The sequence below is a fragment of the Eulemur rufifrons genome, chromosome 6 (assembly GCF_041146395.1).
Source record: "Eulemur rufifrons isolate Redbay chromosome 6, OSU_ERuf_1, whole genome shotgun sequence".
Taxonomy (NCBI): Eukaryota; Metazoa; Chordata; class Mammalia; order Primates; family Lemuridae; genus Eulemur; species Eulemur rufifrons.
Window position 1 is genome coordinate 94,045,513 of NC_090988.1, and position 20,200 is coordinate 94,065,712.

The following is a 20,200-nucleotide window of genomic DNA, read 5'->3' on the forward strand; positions in this document are numbered from 1 at the left end:
GGCGCCTGCCTATATTTTATATGTATATAACTTGCCTGTGATCTTAGGCAAGTCAGTTCCTTCTTATTTTTATATATATATATATATATATATATATATATATATAATTGTACTAGCCCTAGCCTTAATTGAATTACAATCTCTGCAGATAGGGTTTATGTATTACATATTTTTTAATTGGTCAGGCGATTTTAATATGCAGTTTCTCTCAGTCTCCCATTCCTCAGTTTTCACAAAAGTGTAGCTATCTATCACACGTAAGAACCAGTTTTTAAATTGTTTACTCGACCTCTCCACAGGACCCTGTAATAAAACATATCCAAAAATGAACTTGTCTTTCCCTCCAAACTTGATTATCTTACCACCCTCTGCTACCTAAGTCTCCCAAGCCAGAAAGATATGAATTCCTTCCTCCTTTCACTCTCTATCCATAATCACACTCAAATGCTCTCATTCCACTTCATTATTTCTGGAATCCCTCCATTTCTCTTCGTCTTCACATCGTCTCCAAGCTCTTAATTTGTCTTACCTACAATTCATTTCCCTTGCTGGAACCCGCTGTCCTGCTTCAAAACCGTTCCCTGGCTTCCTAGTTGAAAACAAAAACCAAGGCTGCTTTATATGGTATATAAAGCCTCCCATGACACAGGCCTTACGTTTCTCCAGCACCATAGCTCAGTGTTCTCTCCTTGCCCTTGATCTTTGTCCAGGCAGCATTTTTCACATTGCCCGCCTCCTAATGCCTACTTAACCTGCACCACTGGGCTCACATATATTCTCCAGTTCTAGGAGTCTGCTCTGACATATCTCTGTCCCCTCCCTCCCCACCCACTACAGGCTAGCTGTTCCTCTGCATTATTTTTATGCCACTTACCAAACTAGATTGCAATGGCCTGCTTACCTAATCTTTTTCTTGTCCTTTGCATCCCCAATGTCTGTTATATAACAGGCTGGAGTAAATTTGGAATGAATGAGTGAATGAAAACATTCCTAGCCATACCTCAGGACTAACGGGTTCTTTAGTAGCCTTTACCATCACCTGGTCAGGCTCAGAAGATGTGACCTCTGCAAGATTATTTGTAGAAGATTTTGAGCTCTTTAATTGCCTGCAAAGTTGCCTCATCTGGGAACCCTGCCTACTTCCCCTGAGCCATCAATGTGAACAAATGAAGGAAAAATTTACTTAAAAAGACGGTAGGGAGGAAAGGCTATGGAGGGTATAACCACAGATTGGTTTATGAGCTTTGGAAGGGAAAGTCACAAAAGGCTTGGAATGCTTTCTACTGGGTAGGGTAGAGTACTGAGCAAAAGTTTTATAAACTTTTAGAAGCAAGTTCTAAATTTTGATAGCAATCTTAGAGTTTCACAAGGTATACAACTATAGTGAATAAATTCCAAAGATTTTCCTACACTTCTTTTCAGGACTGTACTGTAGGTTGGTTCAGTTATCACGCTGAAAGTGGAGAAGACCCTTGGCATGTATAGGTTTAACATTTTTATGGGACTTCAGAGGTCCCTGACAAGTGTAATAATTTATAATTTTGCTGTCTCATAATCTTGAATCATGACTGTTCATGATAGACCCTCAGGATCCACGCCCCAACCCATCATGTCACATTAAAGGACTTGAAGAAGGATCATTAACTGTTTCAGCTACATTCGATTGCCCCTTATCTAGAAAATCATATACCACGGTAATATTCAAGACTGTAGGATGCATGCAGCTGTCACAAATGTTAAGGGTCTCTAGCTTTTAGCTTGCTAGAAAAAAACATCAAATCCAGCAGTGGGAATCAGGCAAATGACTTGAACAGATAAGTAGCCTCCCCAAGAATCAGGCTAGAAAATAATCCCTGACAATTAAGCTAATTTTATGGCCATGAAGCCTGCAGGCTGAATTTCAAGAATGCTTCTTTATTCAGGTAAAGCTTCAAAATAAACGATTCTGTCCACATTAATTAGCTTCTGGAAATGGCAGTGTACACTTCAGCACGATGTGATGTAATCCGGGAGGAAAGTACCCAATTATCAGCTGCCTTCCAACCCAGAGAGTTTCTCCCAGAGCACAGGGTTGTAGAGGTCACAAACACCAGGGTTAAATAAACCCAGCTTTGAATTCCAACACTGTGACTAATCCATCAGCTGTGTGACCTTGAGTGAATTTACTTAAATTAGATTTTCTCTCTTCATCTTTAAAATGATTGCAATATTTTCCTCTTAAACTTTTTTATGTGTAAGCCAAAGTATGCTGGCTTGGAGTTCCTGTCTCAGCACCCCGTACACAGAAGCAGATACTGAGGTCCCAGCCATGGGCAGGAATTGTGCTTGCTCTGATCTGAGCCTCCTCCAGACCCCTAGGTTACTTTTGCTCATCTCCTCCCAGAACCTGAACTTTACAGTGAAAACGTAAACAGTCGTGTTCAACGTCATTACTTCTCTCAAAGGTCTTCAAATCAAAACTCAAATGTCTCAAAAGAGTTTCAACCCCTACATGAAAGAGCTAAGAATCTGAGAATCTAAGTGGACAAGAGAAATTAAATGCATCAATAAAAATAAAAATTTTAATTTTGGAGGTGAAGCAAGCTTAGTATCAAAAACACTAGCAACTATTCCCCTATACCAGCTTTCTCTCACTCCCTCCCTCTCCTACTCCTTCTCACTATTTATAAATTTAAATAAATGAATGAATGAATGAATGAAATACTCTCCTATACAAAGGTGGGACATTGATAATTACTTACATTGAAGTGGCAGGGGTTGCTAAAACTACTCTTCTGCTCATGGGCCCTCCAGAATGGTGCTGAACAGTTGAAACATCAGTTTTTCTATCAATTTCTCATGAAGACCAGAAGACCCAGACTCCCAGGCAGAACAATCACCACTGGACTAGTTCTCCTTCCCTCCTCCCCACCACCACTTCCTGTCCGGGAGTAGAAGTGAAGCAGACAACAATATGACTTTTTAAAAATTATTTAATTTAGTAGTTTTTTTTTTTTTTTTTGGAAAAAAAGCAATAAGGCAAAAAAACTGAAAATATATATAGTTTTGTTTTTGTGTGACTTTATTCCACCTGAAGGACTCTAAGCTGCTTCCGTTAGCAGGAATCTGATTGGGGATCAAGCCAAAAATGTAGTGTAGACAGTGGAGGAAGAAAAGAGGGATAAAAGCAGGGAAGTTCAACCTGGGGAATTCCCACTCTATCTAAAGCTGAGGTCACCACTTTCATGGGCCCCCATTCAAGAAGCCCTGGCAAAACCCCTTGTACTGGGAATAGGGTTCTTAGGAGGAAAATTCCCCAGCAGTCAAAGTCATTCCTCGCTCATGTTTATTACAGCTAGGAAGGAAGGAATGAAAATACTAATTTACCCAGTATAAATCCAATTTCCCTGCAGGGATGGCTTCCTCTGGAATGATATTTTCCCCCATGACCCACCCTGGCTGAGGCTCAGCAGTTAAGGAACAAAAACAAAAAACACTAACAAAAAGCATACAAGGAAGGCACCTCAATTTGTGATCCTCAACCAAGGGTGGGTTGCACAGGGGTTCTATTTCTGAACAAGACCACTGAAATAAATACAGAACAAATAAAGAAAGAAGCCAGGGCCCAACAGAGGCAGTTCTCTTCTCCACCCCATGTGATGGTGCTTTCAGCCCCATATCCTAGGAAAAAATTTCTTTTGGGATTTAGTCTATATGCTCGACAGAAGCAGAATTAACCTGGAAATTACCCTCCTGACTTTCTTCCCATAGTCTTTCTAATAAAGAAAGAAAAGAGGCAGCAAAGAGGTTAGGATTTCATTTTCAAGAGTCAGGTAATTAGGAGAGCAGAGTTTAGACAGCAGCCGGCACCCCATGATTCAAACCATAGACACAATCCCTGTTCAGTAACTGCCAGATGTGATCCTGCTCAGGTTTTGAATCTGTCTGCCCCTAAAAGATGGAAAGCAGAGAAGCTCCAATCCATATCAACATGTGTCCAAGAGAGAGTCCCAGGGAGACAAGGAATATCAAAAGACAAGATTCTTAATGGGAAGGAGGAAAATCAAACAAAAAAATTAGATTTTTCTCTACATATATATAATATACAGATATTTAACACATTATTCCAGAGGTGGCTCCAGTCCATGGGGCTTGAGAGATGGTAAAAACTTTTGTTCCAGATTAACTTCTTCTCTCAAATTCTGATATATATCAGGATGGGGCAGGTAATGTTTTGCTCCACACTGGGGCTCAGACCCAAATTGATACTGTGCCGGGAGAGAGAAGAGAGGCCAGAAAGACAATGAGGGATGGGGGTGAATGGGAATTGGGATAGCAAAAGTGGTGAGCAGTCATTTTCCATCCTGTCTGTGTTCTCAGAAGCTCTCTGCCTGAGGAAGTCTATAAACCTCCTTTGTGTGGAGAATGCAACCCTCTTATCAACCACCACAATGGTCTCCAGTTCCTGTCAAAGAAGATGGAGAACAGCAGAGGGGTGCTTGACACAAGTGAAAATGGAAACTTCCGAGAATGTAACTCTGAATATTCCAGCCCTACAGAGCAATCTCTCTTGCAGATGTTCCAATACTTCAGTTATCTCTGCATGGACACCCCATGAAACTGAACCCATGTGTGAACATATTTCATAATGTCATACCTCCACTGCAACCATTCACGATGCCTCCATTGGTAAGTCTTACGTGTTTCTTTTTAAAGGAACTTTTTCTAATATCAGCTCTTGCTCTGAACAGCACCAAAATGCCTCTAAATCATAATCTTATGCAGATCTTGGCCGAGCAGGATACTACAAGGGGAGGGTGAATGACATCATCTTAACTAGGGGCAGAGGAAGAAAGAAGAGCCAAGAATACTTGACTTTGCAGATGTGAAATAACACTAACTTTCAGCCACTACACCTCTCCCTTACACAGGTATCTAGTATGTCGATTTCAGTTACAATCAGCTAAGGCAACCAGCCAATCACCACCACTTGTGTCTGCTTCTGGTGATTGATTTGGAAAAAATGATTGGTCAAGACAGACAAACTTGAGGAAAGCACTTGGTAAGAGAGTCACAACTGCCAGCTTTCCCACATATCCTCTGTCCTCTTCTCCGTTAGATCCTCCTCCTTTTTGTTACTGCCACTTCAGAAAATGTCCGGGCACGAGCTCCAGTCCTGTTTTTCCTTACACTCCCAGTATTCTCCCCTATAAATATGGGTTAACTCCCTGGTAACAGGGTCCTTCTTCCGCTCAAACCACAGTGCCTTATAGGGATCGTATGGTGTGCCTAAAAGGGAAAGAGGGTAAAGAAAAAAATCAGTGCTGGCAATCTCCATACATCAAGAAAGAAGAGTAGAAGGCAAGTTCGTTACCATCCTCTGTGGCTTTCATAGCTTCTGCTTCTCTCTTCTTTCTGGACAGTCTTTGTTTTTCCTCCAGGCGCTGCTTCTCAGCGTTTGCTTCATCCCAGCGCCCATTTTCCATCAGTCTCTGGTCAGGCCGCAACCGGCTGTCTGTGGGGGCAGTGCTGCTTTCCCAGGCATTGAGAGTCAGAGCGAGCTCTGAGAAGTAGTACATGTTTTCTGCATTCTTCCTGAAAGTAAAGGATGAAAAAGAGAAAGAATAATGCCAGAGCCCAGACCCTACTTAAGGAGTAACAGCTAAGTACACTACCAAGACTGTATCACCAAGGTTGTTCTACAAGTAAAAAGAATCTAGGACCACGTCAGGTATCCCTAATTAAGAGCCACACTGGATTACTCCCCATCCCCTCCCCAGCATCACTCAATTCAATAGCCTTCTGGGGTTGTATTGCTCTCAGCTGAAATTATCTACTTTCATTAGGAAGAATGAAACATTCTATTAAATTAAAATTCCCCATTCCTGTTTCCTTGGATTTCTTCTTAACCTCTTTCTGGGATAATCTTGGCTATTACTATAGACTGAATGTACCAGACGATGACAGGAGACAAACGGCCTCCATCTTGTTTCCAAAGTCCTGTACATTGTCTTGGGACCATTCTGTTGCTGCTGGGCCTTCAGGTTAAAATAGTTAACAGGTGGTAGGCACCTTTCTCCTCTAGCCATTTTTGAATTGTTTTGCTCTAAATTACAGAAAAATATCCTTCTGAATCACAATCCAAAGGATCTTTAGAAAGCATAAAATATTTTTTAGCAGATGTAGTTTTGTTCGTTTGAACTTTCTTGGGACAAAGCATGCTACAACTAAAATCATACAATGACAACTTTCTAGTAATTTCTCCAAAAGTTCCGATTTCCCTTGTTCAATCTCTCGCATAGTGAAGCGGGAAGACAGGAAGAAACGCCTTCAGTACTCCTCCACCATTAAGGTCCAAGCAGTATGTGGGCAGCATGCATAGTGATACTCACGGTAAAGGATTCCTTTTCCATAGCATGACCCTGCTTTCCTCTGCTTCATGGCCTCTCTGTCGAGCATCACCCCCATTTTCCCCAAGGACTGGTGATACTTTGAAACATTCCATTTTCTCATCCCATGTCCCCAGAAGGGCAAAGTGAACTTTTCCTGATGGATCTGTTACTTCCCCTGTTACCTGCAAGGTGGAGAGCAGGGTTTGGGTGTGTAGCATTCACTGTGAGTTAGCTTACCTGACTAGCCTGGAAACTAAAGTCCTGGGTAAATACTGGTGAAATCCTGTTATAACAAACACATGGCATCATCCTAATTATGTTGTTATATTTTTTGGTACTACTTGAAATAACTGAGCCATGACTTGGGGTTTTCATTATAATTATTTGTTGTATAGGGATTTTTGATACAATGATATATGTAGGAAAAGCATCTGACTGGTACTCAGAATTTTATTTTCTTCTCTCCAAAAATCATACAGACCTATGAAGAGATTTAAATGCCCAGCTATTCTTCACTCTTCCACGAAACACATGGCACAATTGTACATTGTGCATGTGTTTAAGAGAGAACGTACAACTCTCTCTTAAACTTCATGGGGGTCAAACTGCCCACACCATCTTCCTGCAATCCTTCCTCTGTGTTTCTTATTTTCAATATCTCATTGCTCTTGACTTTAACTCCCTCACTTATTGTCTTTTCCAGAAAAGAGAAGGAATTGGTTTAGTAATGCAATATAGTCCCCTTTCTTGCTTTCTCCTCTACTTTTTTTGAATCACCATATATATTTACACACACACACCGGCCCCAAAGGAGTAGGCTTTCTAAGAGATATGCACTTCGTGGAAAAAATTTAAATTTCAACTTCCCTTACCTTTCTTGCAACATCCCGAGAGAAGTAGCTGTAAGGAACAAATTTAAGATTACACTTGTCTCCTGTCTTGTGATTCACAATATCGATTTCACCAGACTGTAAAAAAAAAAAAAAAAATCATAGATTAGTTTCATTAAGATCAGTTGACTTCAATGTCTGCCAAACCCCATGCCTCATAATTCTGTACTTTTCAATCTTACATTCTAGCACTCCCTTGTTTAAGATTCAGGTCTTAGCCAACCTTGGGAATGTGATAGAATCCCTATGTAACCTTGGTATACCAGATTGAGATCAAGACCACATGACCTTTTGTTCTGTTTTGAAATGTGTTTCACATGCTAGATGGCATGATTTGACCTTCAGCACAAATACTGAAATTCACATAATTTAACTTTCACATAATAATTTATCTTTCCAAACCAATCCCTCAATAGTACCCTTCATGAACTCTCCTGCTTAAATCAAAGTACAATTTCAAGGTTCCATATGATGGGCCTTTCTAGACTGTTTTCATTTCATTTTCCCCTCCTTGCTATTTTCCAAATCCCAAACTACTCTTCAAGGCTCAGCTTAATTCCCACATCTACTGTGAAGCCTTTCCTGACTGCTCAGAAAGTAGTATTCCCTGTCTTTTATGAATTTACTGCAACCATTGTCTTAAGAGCAAACTGACAATTAAATATATTATCTTAGTACATCTTTTATACTAGTGTATTTTGTTAAAAAGTTTTCAGCTTACACATTTGTCATATATCTCTAATGATACAATAACTTCTTAAGGAACGGCTCATCTGACTTTGTATCCCTAGGGCCCAGCATATTGCCTGGCACCAAATGTTTGATGAGTAATGAAAGGATTAAGACTGGGGGCCATGTTTATTATTTTCTTGTACCCTTCTTAGTGCCCAACACAGTCCTAGTAGTCACTGGTGAATGTTATAATTTGGTCACTTATAAATAATAATTTGTGGGATAGAAACTTGGGGAGGTGAAGGTAGGGATATTACCTGAGAGAAATTCCTTAAGAGAAACTGATAAACTAGTAATATTCTGGGATCAGTTCACATGTCCTAAATACTGCAAAGACATACCTAAGACGGTGTTCTTCTGAACTTCAGAAGCGCTTGGGATATCTTTGCTCACCTGATCTATCCACAACTTGCCCACGATAATGTTGTGTACTGTTGTGGTAACTTTTTTCCAAGTGTAGTGGTGCCCAGTTGCATGGAAAATACAGTGGATGGTACCTGGAAGCAAAAAGAGGTATGCAAATTAAGCCAAATATTAGAAAAATAGCACCATGCAGACTAGAAATAGCAATGGATTAATTTCCTTTTATTGCTATTTCTTACTTTTAAAAAGAAAATAATCAAAAAACTTATAAACTTAAATGCTGAAAGCATCGATTGAATTTTTTCACTTGTTATTTTAAATCTATGAATAAACTAAATGATAACAGGCACTGATAACAGATATATCTTAGCTAGGGAGCTGTATTTTACAATACCAACTGCAAAATCTACAGAAACGAGTCAAATATGTCCCAATGTGAAAAAATAAAATTGCATCGTGGAAGGAGCATACAGTAGTACAGCAGTAGTCAGTATCAGTGGCCAGGCCCTATTGTAAGTAACTAGCTGTGTGACCGTAAACAAGCCACTTATCTAAGGGCCTTAATAGTAAAAATGGAGTAGTGGACAGAGCAGAAGCTTTGAAATCAGACAGAACTGGATCCAGTCCAGTCTCTAGCACTCATGAGATATGTGACCCTGTGTTGTATAATAAAGAGTATGTCTGGTCTTTGTCCATGGTTCCTAGGATGGAATCTTTAAAGCCTTGTGATTTCCCAAGTGATAGGAGTATCTTTGTTATTTATGATGGGCCCTAATAGTGTATGCTAATGAAGTGACTCATATTAGTTAACAGATAGCCAATACTAATGAGTTCACTCAGGATGAGGGCAAGCCAGGCCAGAAAGATCACAGTCATGTGATTACAGAGTTGGAGCTTTGACTCACCTGATAATTGACCCAACTTCCTGACCTCCAGGGAGGGAAGGGGGACTGGATATTGAATTCAACCATGTGGAAAATAATTCAATCAAGCCTACAAAAATGAAACCCCTATATAATCTCTGGACACCAAAGCTGTGTGAAGTTTCCTGGTTGGTGAAAACATCAATGTTCTAGGAAGGTGATATGCCCTGATTCCACGGGGAGAGGACACAAAAGCTCTGTGTTCAGAACCCTCCCAGACCTCACCTTATGGGTCTCTTCATTTGGCTCATTTTAATTTATACACTAAATAATAATAGTGTAATCCTAAGTGTAGCACTTTTCTGAGTTCTGTGGGTCATTCTAATAAATTATCAAACTGAGGGAGTGGTGGGAACTCCTAAACTTGTAGTCAAGTGGCCTATGGAGCACCAAACTTGCTGCTGGCATCTGAAGCAAGGACAGTCTTCTCGCAGATTGTGCTTTTAATTTACGGAATTTGCATGAACTCTGTGTGGTTATCATCAAAATTGCAGTACAATATTGCACTCTGAATGTTTTTAACTTCCCTAAACCTCAGTTTTATCATCTGTAAACCACATTCTGTTATGCAGTAAATGTCTGTTTATTTGTTCCATAAAATTCTTGAAACATAATAGGCACTCATATAGTTGACTCCTGTTCCTATGCATTGATTTCAAATGAATATCAATATAAGTGGTTTGAGCAGAGGTAATTGAGGATTCAAAAATAATAAAAAAATTTACAAAGACATACAGTGAATAATACAGTCAATTCCAATAACATTATAACTCACTCTGTAAGTTCCCTTCGTAACCATTAATGAAAAGAACACTCTAATTAATTGTAGGTTAGGCATGTCTGTCTTGCACAAAAGATTAAAGTAGCCCTGGTAGGTAGCTGATAAGGATAACAATAATGAAGGCAAAGACATTAATGATAATAATAATATATTAATAATAATAGCAACTCTGCTGATAGTACTTGTGTTGTACCAGGCACTGCGCTATGTTTTCCTTATGCATTATCTCATTAAATCTTCACAAACATCTTCAAAATAGTTGTTCCACCTAAATATATCCTAACTCTCTTAATACCTCCTCCACCATCATCTCATTCTGTAAGGCCAGCATTCCCTGACACCAAAGACACTGCAAAAGACACTGCAAAAAAAGAGAAAACTACAGACCAGTATCTCTTGTGAACAGTGATGCAGAAATCCTCAACAAATTACTAGGAAACTGAATTCAGCAGCATAGTCAAAGGATCACACACCATGACCAAGTGGGATTTATTCCTGAAATGCAAGTATGGTTCACCATATGAAAGCCAGTGTAATACACCACATTAACAGAATGAAGGAAAAAAAAAATGATCTCAATTGTGCAGAAAAAGCATTTGACAAAATTCAATACGCTTTCATAATAAAAACATTCAACAAAGTAGGAATGGAACGAAAATACCTCAACATAATAAAAGCCATATATGAAAACCCCACAATAAACATCATACTCAATGGTGAAACACTGAAATGTTTTCCTCTAAGACCAGGAACAAGGCAAAAATGCCCACTTTCACAGCTTCTATTCAACATAGTACTGGGAGTCCTAGCCAGAGCAATTAGGCAAGGAAAAGAAATAAAAGGCATCCAAAATAGAAAGGAAGAGGTGAAATTATCTGTGTTCACAGCTGACATGATCTCATATGTAGAAAATTGTAAAAATTCCACCAAAAAAAAAAAAAAAACCTGTTAGAACTAATAAATGAATTTAGCAAAGTAGCAGGGTACAGAGTCAACACAAAAATTAGTTGCATTTCTAAACACTAACAATGAATAATCTAAAAAGGATATTAAGAACAATTCCATTTATAATAGCATCAGAAAAATAAAACACTTGGGAATTAACCAAGGAGGTAAAAACTATAAAGCATTGCTGAAAGAAATTAAAGACATAAATAAATGGAAACACATCCCATGTTCATAGATTATAAAATTTAATATTGCTAAGATGCACAATACCCACCTAAAGCAGTCTACAGATTCAATGAAATCCTAATCAAAATTCTAATGATGTTTTTCACAGAAATAGAAAAACTCATCTTAAAATTCATATGGAATCTCAAGAGACCCCAAATAGCCAAAACAATTTTGAGAAAGAACAAAGCTGGAGGATTCACACTTCCTGATTTCAAAACTTACTACAAACTTACCGTAATCAAAACTGTGGTACTGGCATAAAGACAGACATAGACCAATGGAATAGAAGAAAGAGCCTAGAAACAAACCCTTGCTTATCTGATCAAATGACTTTTGACAAGGGCGCCAAGACCACCAAATGGGGAAAGGACAGTCTTTTCACCAAACAGTTCTGGAAAAACTTGATATCTATATGCAAAAGAATAAAGTTGGACCTTTATCTAATAAACGTATACAAAAATTAACTCAAAATGAATCAAAGACTTAAACATAAGACCTAAAACTATAAAAAATCAGAAAGATTCCCAACATTGGATTTGGCAATAACTTCTTGGATATGAAACCAAGAGCACAGCAACAACAAAAAATAGATAAAACGGACTTCCTGAACATTAAAAAAAAGTTTGTGCACCAAAAGGAAAGACAATAGTAAAAAGGCAACCCACAGAATGGGAGAAAATACTTACAAAAAAAAAATGTTGGCAAGGATATGGAATAATTGGAACCCTTGTGTACTGTTGGTGGGCACGTAAAATGGTATATTCACTGTGGAAAACAGTATAGTCGTCCCTCAAAAAATTAAAAATATAATTACCATGTGATCCAGCAATTCCACTTCTGGATATATACTCAACAAAAGAAATTCAAGTGGGGTCTCAAAGAGATATTTGTATACCCATGTTCATAGCAGTATTACTCACAATAGCTAAAATATGGAAGCAACCCAAGAGTCCATCAACAAATGAATGGATAAGCAAAATGTGTTATTAATATATACATACAATGGAATATTATTCAGCCTTAAAATGGAAGAAAATTCTGACATTTGCTACAATAGGGATGAACCTTTAACATGTTATGCTAAGTGAAATAAGCCAATCACAAAAGGATAAATACTGTGTAATTCCACTTATGTGAGGTATTTATGATCATGTATCTCCCTTGCCAGGTAAGTATGTGAGGTATTTAGAGTAGTTGAAAACCACAGATACAGAGAGTAGAATGGTAGTTGCCAGGGTATGGGGGAAGGGAAGAATGGAGAGTTATGGTTTAATGACTAGAGAGTTTCAGTTTTACAAGATGAAGAGTTCTGGAGATGGATGGTGGTGATGGTTGTACAACATTATGAATGTATTTATTAATAATACCACTGAGCTATACATTTTAAAATGGTTAAGATGCTGTATTTTCTGTTATATGTATTTTACCACAATAAAACAAATTAGAAAAGAAAAAAAATGATAGAGGCCAGAAGGTAGTGGGATGAAAGGAAATATTATCAAAGCAAGAATTCTATATCCAACAAAACTATCCTATGTAAACAAAGGAGAATTTAAGACATTTCCAGATAAAGAAACACTGAAAGAATTCAGAGTTAGCAGAACTGCCCTACAAGAAATATAAAGACAGTCCTTCAGGCTGAAATGAAAGGACACTAGACAGTAACTCAAATCCACGTTAAACAATAAAGAGACCAGTAAAGGTAATTACAGTTAAACTATACAAAAGACAGTAAAAATGTAGTTTTTGCTTGCAACTCTTTTTTTGTTGTATATGACTTAAAAGACAACTACATAAAGTAACATTATAAAACTGTGTTGATAGGGTTATAATGTATAAAAATATAATTTGTATAAAACTAAAAGCACAAAATAGGAGAAAGGTAATGATTTATATAGGTGCAGAGTTTTTGTTTACTACTGAAATTAAGTTGGTACTAATCTGAAATAGATTGTTAGAAGAAGTAAATTCTAATACCCAGGGTAACCACTATAAAAATATCTTGAAGAAATATAGTAAAGAAAATGACAAAGGAATTAAAATGGTACACTCAGAAAATATCTAATTAACACAAATAAAAGTAGTAACAGAGGAGTAGAGGAACAAAAAAAAGACATAAGATGTGTAGAAAACAAATAGCAAAATGGCAGAGATAAATCCTACCTTATCGGTAGTTATAATAAAAGTCAATGGATTAAATACTCCAGATATTAGAACAATAATAAAATATATGAGAGGAATTTTTTGACTAGGGTGCCACTCAAGGGCAAATCCAAGGTCCACAGAGCTCTGTTGTATAACTGACACAGAGATCAACAGGCTGAATGGTTGTTTCAATATATTCTCAAATTATAATTCCCTTTAGGTTAGAGAACTCCAAAACTACAAAATAATACCCTTATTTAAATATATCTCTTTAAACTTCAAGGCTACCACCTAGATTCAATTTCCTGGAACTTAATGAATAAATTCATATTTTCCCCCCTATAATAGCATGCATTATTTTGCAAACTTCAATTATATTTTCTAGATGCATTCTTCTTTCCAGATTGCAAGAGTTCTAATCTTTTTAATCTCTTTTATAGGGAGACCCAGACTCACTGCCACTGCTTCCAAATACCTTTAGGTACTTTCATTGCTCTGTATTAGATTTTCTTCAGGCATAGCTAGGACTTTTTCAAAGTGGAGTTAATGGAACCATAATTTTGTGCAAAGTTTTCTTGCCACCAAATAACCTTACAACTGTCCTGTCTTTTTAGACTTCAACTAGAATATTGGACTGATGTCTTCAATGTCCTTTTCCTGGCTATAACTGATAGCTTGTAGTACAGTTTAGTGGTTAAGACAGTAGGCCCTGAAGCCCGATTGCCTCACCTCAGATCACATACTAGCTGGGTGACCTTGACAATTTAACTTATCTATGCCTCATTTTTATCATTTAAAAAAATGTCAGTAACAGTACCTATCATAAAATTATTGTTAGGTTTGAATAAGTTAATACATTAGAATCATTTAATCAATGCCTGACCCACAGTAAACACTCAAATGCTATCTTAATTATCACCACAATAGTTTAAATTACTTTTCCCTAAATGCATTACTTTATGCTCAATACACTGGAGTTAACCAATCTTCTATTTGCTCACTCACAACCCTGTACATATATCTTGCTTCAGTTATATCTACTGGCTTAACAATTTACCCTCTGAGAGATGAGTGCCATTGTTAGTATGAAAATTTCACTGCATGATTCTTCTTCCAAATCACTGATCCAAAAATATTAAATACAGCCATCCCCAGGGCCAATGTCTAGAACCATGTCTATTTTTTTTTTCCAATCTTCCCAGGAGGGTCAGGATTTTTGTTTTGTTCATTTATATTTCCCAAACACCAAGAACCATGCCCTGACACATGGCAGGTACTCAATAAGTAGCTGATAGAGGGAGGGACTTAAGACCACACATCCTGGTGACCCAAATCCTTAAATAACCACAGGAATGTGAATGCTATCAAAGACATTTTTTAATTGCAAAAAATTAGACCCACCACTTATACCATGTTCATATAATTATTCATCCATTGAAGTCTAGATTAGTCAAATGTGAAACATTTAACTGGTTATCTTTTAAATGTATAGCTGTCTGTTGGTACTCGTGGGGGATTGCTTCCAGGATCCCCTGTAGATACCAAAACCCACAGATGGTCAAGTCCTTCATATAAAATGGTGAATATTTGCATATAACCTATGTAGATCTTCCCATATACTTTAAATCATCTCTTGATTACTTATAATACCTATGTATGTGCAATGTAAATGCTATATAAGTAGGTGTTACATTGTCTTGGGGTTTTTTTTTGTATTTTTTTTATTGTATTGTTATTTATTGTTGTTTTTTTTCCCAAATATTTTCTATCCAATGTTGGTTGAATCATGGATGTGGAATGCACAGATATAGAAGGCTGACATATATAACGATCCTTGGGATTCATCCCTTTAGAGATCTTCAAGGAGCCTGTGAAACTCTTCTCCATGGTGAAAAGTCACACTGCAATATGACCACTGACATCCAAGTTCTGCAAATTAGGTGTGAACATCCCAGGCATTTACTACTTTTAACCTAATACATCTGAAATTATTAGTTTCAAAGACAAATAAGCAACTAGAAGCTTTTTAAAGGTCTTCAGCAAAGATCAAGACTAATCTATCATTTAGTCTCCTTTTCATCTAAGGGCCTTGTGCATATAAGCTTGAAATAATAGAGTTAACACTTTAGTTCCTTTTTCTTTTTAATATATTACCAAACATTCCTGGATTTTTTTCTGGCTAATTTCTAGTTTGCACTATACCTGATATGCTTTGTATTTCTGAGCAAAGGGGAATTTATTAAAGAAGAAGCCTCTACTGTAGTATTCAAGTATTACAGTTACGCCTCGTGAAAAGACTAGAACCTGGAAAAGGAAAGCCACCAGCAGCTCAGGGAGTTACTGTTTGCTCTGTCTCTTGGGAGCTACTTGGTTTCTCTGCTTGGTGCGTCTTTCTCTTTCTGTAGATTTACTCTTCAGTACATACATGGCCAAACGTGACTGCTATGGTTCAAGAAAGCAGTGAGAATCTCTACTACACTTTTTGAATAAGCTTCATTTTACCTAGAATTCAGCCATTACATAAATGATATCTAGCCCATCAGGTAAAGGAAGAAAGAGAAGAGAAAGGACAGGAGAAGGGGAAGGGGCTAGCCAAGAAACCTAACCTTGCAATAGTAAGAGTTCTGATTTACAGATTCTGATTGCTAGCGTAATGGGGTGAAAAACACCAGTTAAGAGATAGAAGTAGGAAAAAAAAGCCTGCTAAAATTGATGTTCTAAAATAGTGCCTAAAGATGCATTAAATATAGCTAAGCAGATAAAAAATTTATGACTGGATGGATACCTAACGAGTCTCTGGCCTCCTCACTCATTTGATAGGTAAGAAGTTAAATGAGTAACCCAAAGCCAGCTAGTGAGGTTCAGTGCCCAGATCAGACCTCTGGTATCTTGATTCCTGAACCAATGACCTGCTCCATCATCCCAGAAAACCTTTCATTCCCGGAGCACTAATTCTTGCAAAGATGGTGGCCTTACCGAGGGGCATAATGGAGAGGTATTTGCCTCGAAACTTGCTGGTGATTTTGATTTCCTGACGCAATGTCCAGCCATTTTTGGACTCAGCATGGTGCGCAGCAGCAGGGGGATGATGACTCACCTTGAAGAAATCAGGTTCAAATTAAGAAAGCAGAAAGGAGAAGGAAAAGATGCTGCCTATTAATTTGTGAGAAACACCCAAAACTCACACTTGACATTTTTATACCCACAATAGTAGGTGAATCCCAGGGCCTCCAGTGTTAAAGTTTTTTTTGTTTTGTTTTTTCGTTTTTAGAGACAGAGTTTCACTATGTTGCCCAGGCAGATCTTGATCCTGGCTCAAGTGGTCATCCCACCTTGGCCTCCTGAGGAGCTGGGACTACAGGTGCACACCACTACACCTGGCTCTTTTTTTTTTCCCCCAGTGTTGAAGTTCTGAAGGAGAAGAAGGAAGGTTGGGATGACAGGGACTAGAATTTCTTCAAGCATAACACTCACAGGGACCAACGAAAAAAAATCAGCACTTTCTTCACAAAGGAAATGTTATGGTCCTGAGGCTCCTTTACCTGTTCACAGAGGGATCGATACCCATTCTCCTCTAACCGGTCCAGCTCGAAGGTCTCCCCAAGGAGTGGGTTGAATGGCTTACTGGTACGGAAGACAGTAGTGGAATAGGAGGACACGGTGAAAGCTGCAACATAACATAGCTGTTCTAGAGAGTTCTCACATTTTGCAGCTCGGTCTAATAGCTCATGGTATTCCAGATCTTCAGTAAGGCGCTGAAGCATGGACAATGGCTCATTAAAATTCACCTGTAAGGAAAAGAACAGATATAAAAGCTTTGCCCACATGTGTATAAGAGATAGTTTAAGCTTTGTTTTTGCAGTTGGAGAAACATATTGAAATGTCCAGGTGATAAAAGTAAATCACTGGGAAGAGAAAAGAGGCCTTTGCTCAGTAGAGCAGCTCTAAGATTTAACCTGCAAGCAACCCACTCTCCTGGGTCAACTGTTCATGTCAGTGAGTGGCAGAAATCACTGTTTTCATTTATTTCACTAACTGAAAGCTCTTTGAGATAGAAACCAAGCCTCTTCTGTTCAGCACTACATACCCAAGAGCCATCAATGCCCGGACCAAAGGAGACCATCATCAAATATATGTTGAATAAATATATTTAAAAAAATAAATGTAATGTATTTTAGTATAAGTATACCCAGAGAGGAAGTTAGGTATTTAAAATTCTTGGGAGAGGAAAGAAAGGACAATAAATTTGAAGTATAGGTGTGTCCTGACTAGTGAAAAGATTACATTACAAACATTAGCTTTCACCCTGGACTAGACAATGGCCAAGTCTCATTCAGTTCAGTTCTGCATCAGAGCAGGATTCTGATTTCTTCCCTGAGGTTGGCAGCTGTACTTCTGACCTGGAAAGTGCTCAGGATGGGTGCTGAGAGGGGGCTGTGCATGCTCTTACCTTTTTTTAAGTTTTAGAGCCAACTTAGGGCATTCAACCACCGGACGAAGCAAGTGTCTATGTGTATGCATGGCGGTGGGGGCGGGGGGTGCTGACTATACAGGAGAGAAGATGTTCATTCATTCATTTATTTACTTATTCATTCCACAAATATTTATTGAGTGTGTGTACCAAACCGTATGCTACCCATTAGGTGTAGAGAAATGAAAAAAGAAACACTGTTCACACTCCCCACCTCCTCCACCCCCGAAAAAGTTAGTTTCTAAATTAACTGTTTGGAATTATAAATGAATTTACTACCTAAAAAATTTGCTACACAGCCACTGCAATACACTGAGCTCCAGACAGACAGCGCTGGGGCAAGTGAGAGCCAGACGGGCACTGGGCGACTGTGCCTCGCTGAGGAAAAATAACTAAACATGGGCCAAGGAGATCCTAAGCAGCCGAAAGGCAAAATGTCATCTCTGTGCAAACTTGTTGGGAGGAGCACAAGATGAAGCACCCAGATGCTTGGGTCAACTTCTCAGAGTTTTCTAAGAAGTGCTCAGAGAGGTGGAAGACCATGTTTGCTGAAGGGAAAGGAAAGTTTGAAGATATGGCAGAGGCAGACAAGGCCTGTTATGAAAAAGAAATGAAAACCTATATCCCTCCTAAAGGGAAAACAAAGAAGTTCAAGGATCCCAATGCACCCAAGAGGCTCCTTCGGCCTTTTTCTTGTTCTGTTCCGAGTATCACCCTAAATCAAAGGAGAACATCCCGGCCTATCCATTGGTGATGTTGCAAAGAAACTGGGAGAGATGTGGAATGACACTGTTGCAGATGACAAGCAGCCTTACGAAAAGAAAGCTGCAAAGCTGAAGGAAAAATACGAAAAGGATACTGCTGCACACCGAACTAAAGGAAAGCCTGATGCAGAGAAAAGGGAGTCATCAAGGCTGAAAAAAGCAAGAAAGAGGAGGAAGATGAAGACGAAGATGAAAAAGAAGAAGATGATGATGATGAATAAGTTGGTTTTAGTGCAGTCTTTTTTCCTTGTCTATAAAGCATTTAACCTCCCTGTACACAACTTACTCCTTTCAAAGAAAAAAACTGAAATGTAAGGCTGTGTGAGATTTGTTTTTAAACGATACAGTGTCTTTTTTTGTATAGTTAACACACTACTGAATGTATCTTCAGCTAGCCCTGTCCTGCTGGTATTTTCAATAGCCACTAACCTTGCCTGGTACGGTATGGGGGTTGTAAATTGGCATGGAAATTTAACGCAGGTTCTTGTTGGTGCACAGTACAAATTAGTTATATAAGGGGGTGGTAGTTTTTTCATCTTCAGTTGTCTCTGATGGCAGCTTATATGAAATAATTGTTGTTCTGTTAACTGAATACCATTCTGTAATTGCAAAAAAAAGTTGCAGGTGTTTTGTTGACATTCTGAATGCTTCTAATGCAGTATTTTTAATTTAAAAAAATTTACTATAAAAATAAGTTAAGTTCTCAAGCTAGCCCATAAAGCTTATTTAATCAACAATACAGCTGAACGAGCCTAAATATTACCGGCCTGAGTTCTAAGTCCAGAGAACAGAATAAGGAAAAAATTTTCCTTTCTATTGAATGGTTCTGGCCTTAAGCAACATTTCAGTTAAAAACAAACAAAAAAACCAACAATTTTCTTTCTTATGTCCCACTTCTCTTTCTGCATTTTTGTTCACCTTCCTACCCATCAATCTCTGAGCTACATCCTACCCAATATTTACTATCCCCCATCACTTGTGAAATTAATACCTTATAATTTTCACTATAGAAAGTTTTGAAAACAAAGTACAAAGGAAAAAATTTACTTGAAATGCTATCACTCAAAGATAACCACTATTAATATTTTCACATCTTTGTTTCTATGCATTCATACATTTTTAAAAATAATAAACTGGAGCCTACTTTTTCTCTGAGAAATATACCAAATGTTTCTCTGTGGACATTTTCCAATAAACATAGAGCCACAGGACCAACATTAGAATACTCATTCTTTGGGAAACAAGATCTACCAAAACAGTGTGCCACACTCCAAAATCATCTTTCCTACACTGAGAGACACTGAGAGACAGTATGATAAGACAAACCCACACTGAAGGGTGACAGACTGATAAAGCTCTAACCCTCGAGTCTTTTTTAAAGAGGATGCTTATTAACTGAAAAAAATCTCTCAGTGGCAGAATGTCAGGCAGCATAAAGTAATGTTTTCATACATTTTGAGGAAAATTGAGTAGCCACTCCTCTGGTGGCTACTAAACTTATCAGCAGTGCCGGGGACTAGAATGAGTGTATCCTTAAGCTATCACTGCTCGTCACACATGCCAGTCCTGCCCACCAACAACTGT

At 38.2% G+C, this 20,200-nt stretch overlaps 1 protein-coding gene and 1 pseudogene across 1 annotated transcript in view; one reads left to right on the plus strand and one right to left on the minus strand.

Moving 5' to 3' along the window:
* Positions 1-3,017: 3,017 nt before the first annotated feature.
* OSBP (oxysterol binding protein) overlaps positions 3,018-20,200 on the minus strand; it is a 32,818-nt gene continuing 15,635 nt past the window's right edge. The window contains exons 8-14 of the mRNA XM_069471445.1: positions 16,924-17,169; positions 16,358-16,478; positions 8,387-8,490; positions 7,244-7,339; positions 6,372-6,553; positions 5,354-5,574; positions 3,018-5,268 (exon numbers count right to left, since the gene is read on the minus strand). Coding sequence (XP_069327546.1) covers positions 5,126-5,268; positions 5,354-5,574; positions 6,372-6,553; positions 7,244-7,339; positions 8,387-8,490; positions 16,358-16,478; positions 16,924-17,169 — 1,113 coding nt within the window. The 3' untranslated portion in view covers positions 3,018-5,125. The remainder of the gene's footprint in view (positions 5,269-5,353; positions 5,575-6,371; positions 6,554-7,243; positions 7,340-8,386; positions 8,491-16,357; positions 16,479-16,923; positions 17,170-20,200) is intronic.
* On the plus strand, positions 18,251-18,837 carry LOC138384547 (high mobility group protein B1 pseudogene; annotated as a pseudogene).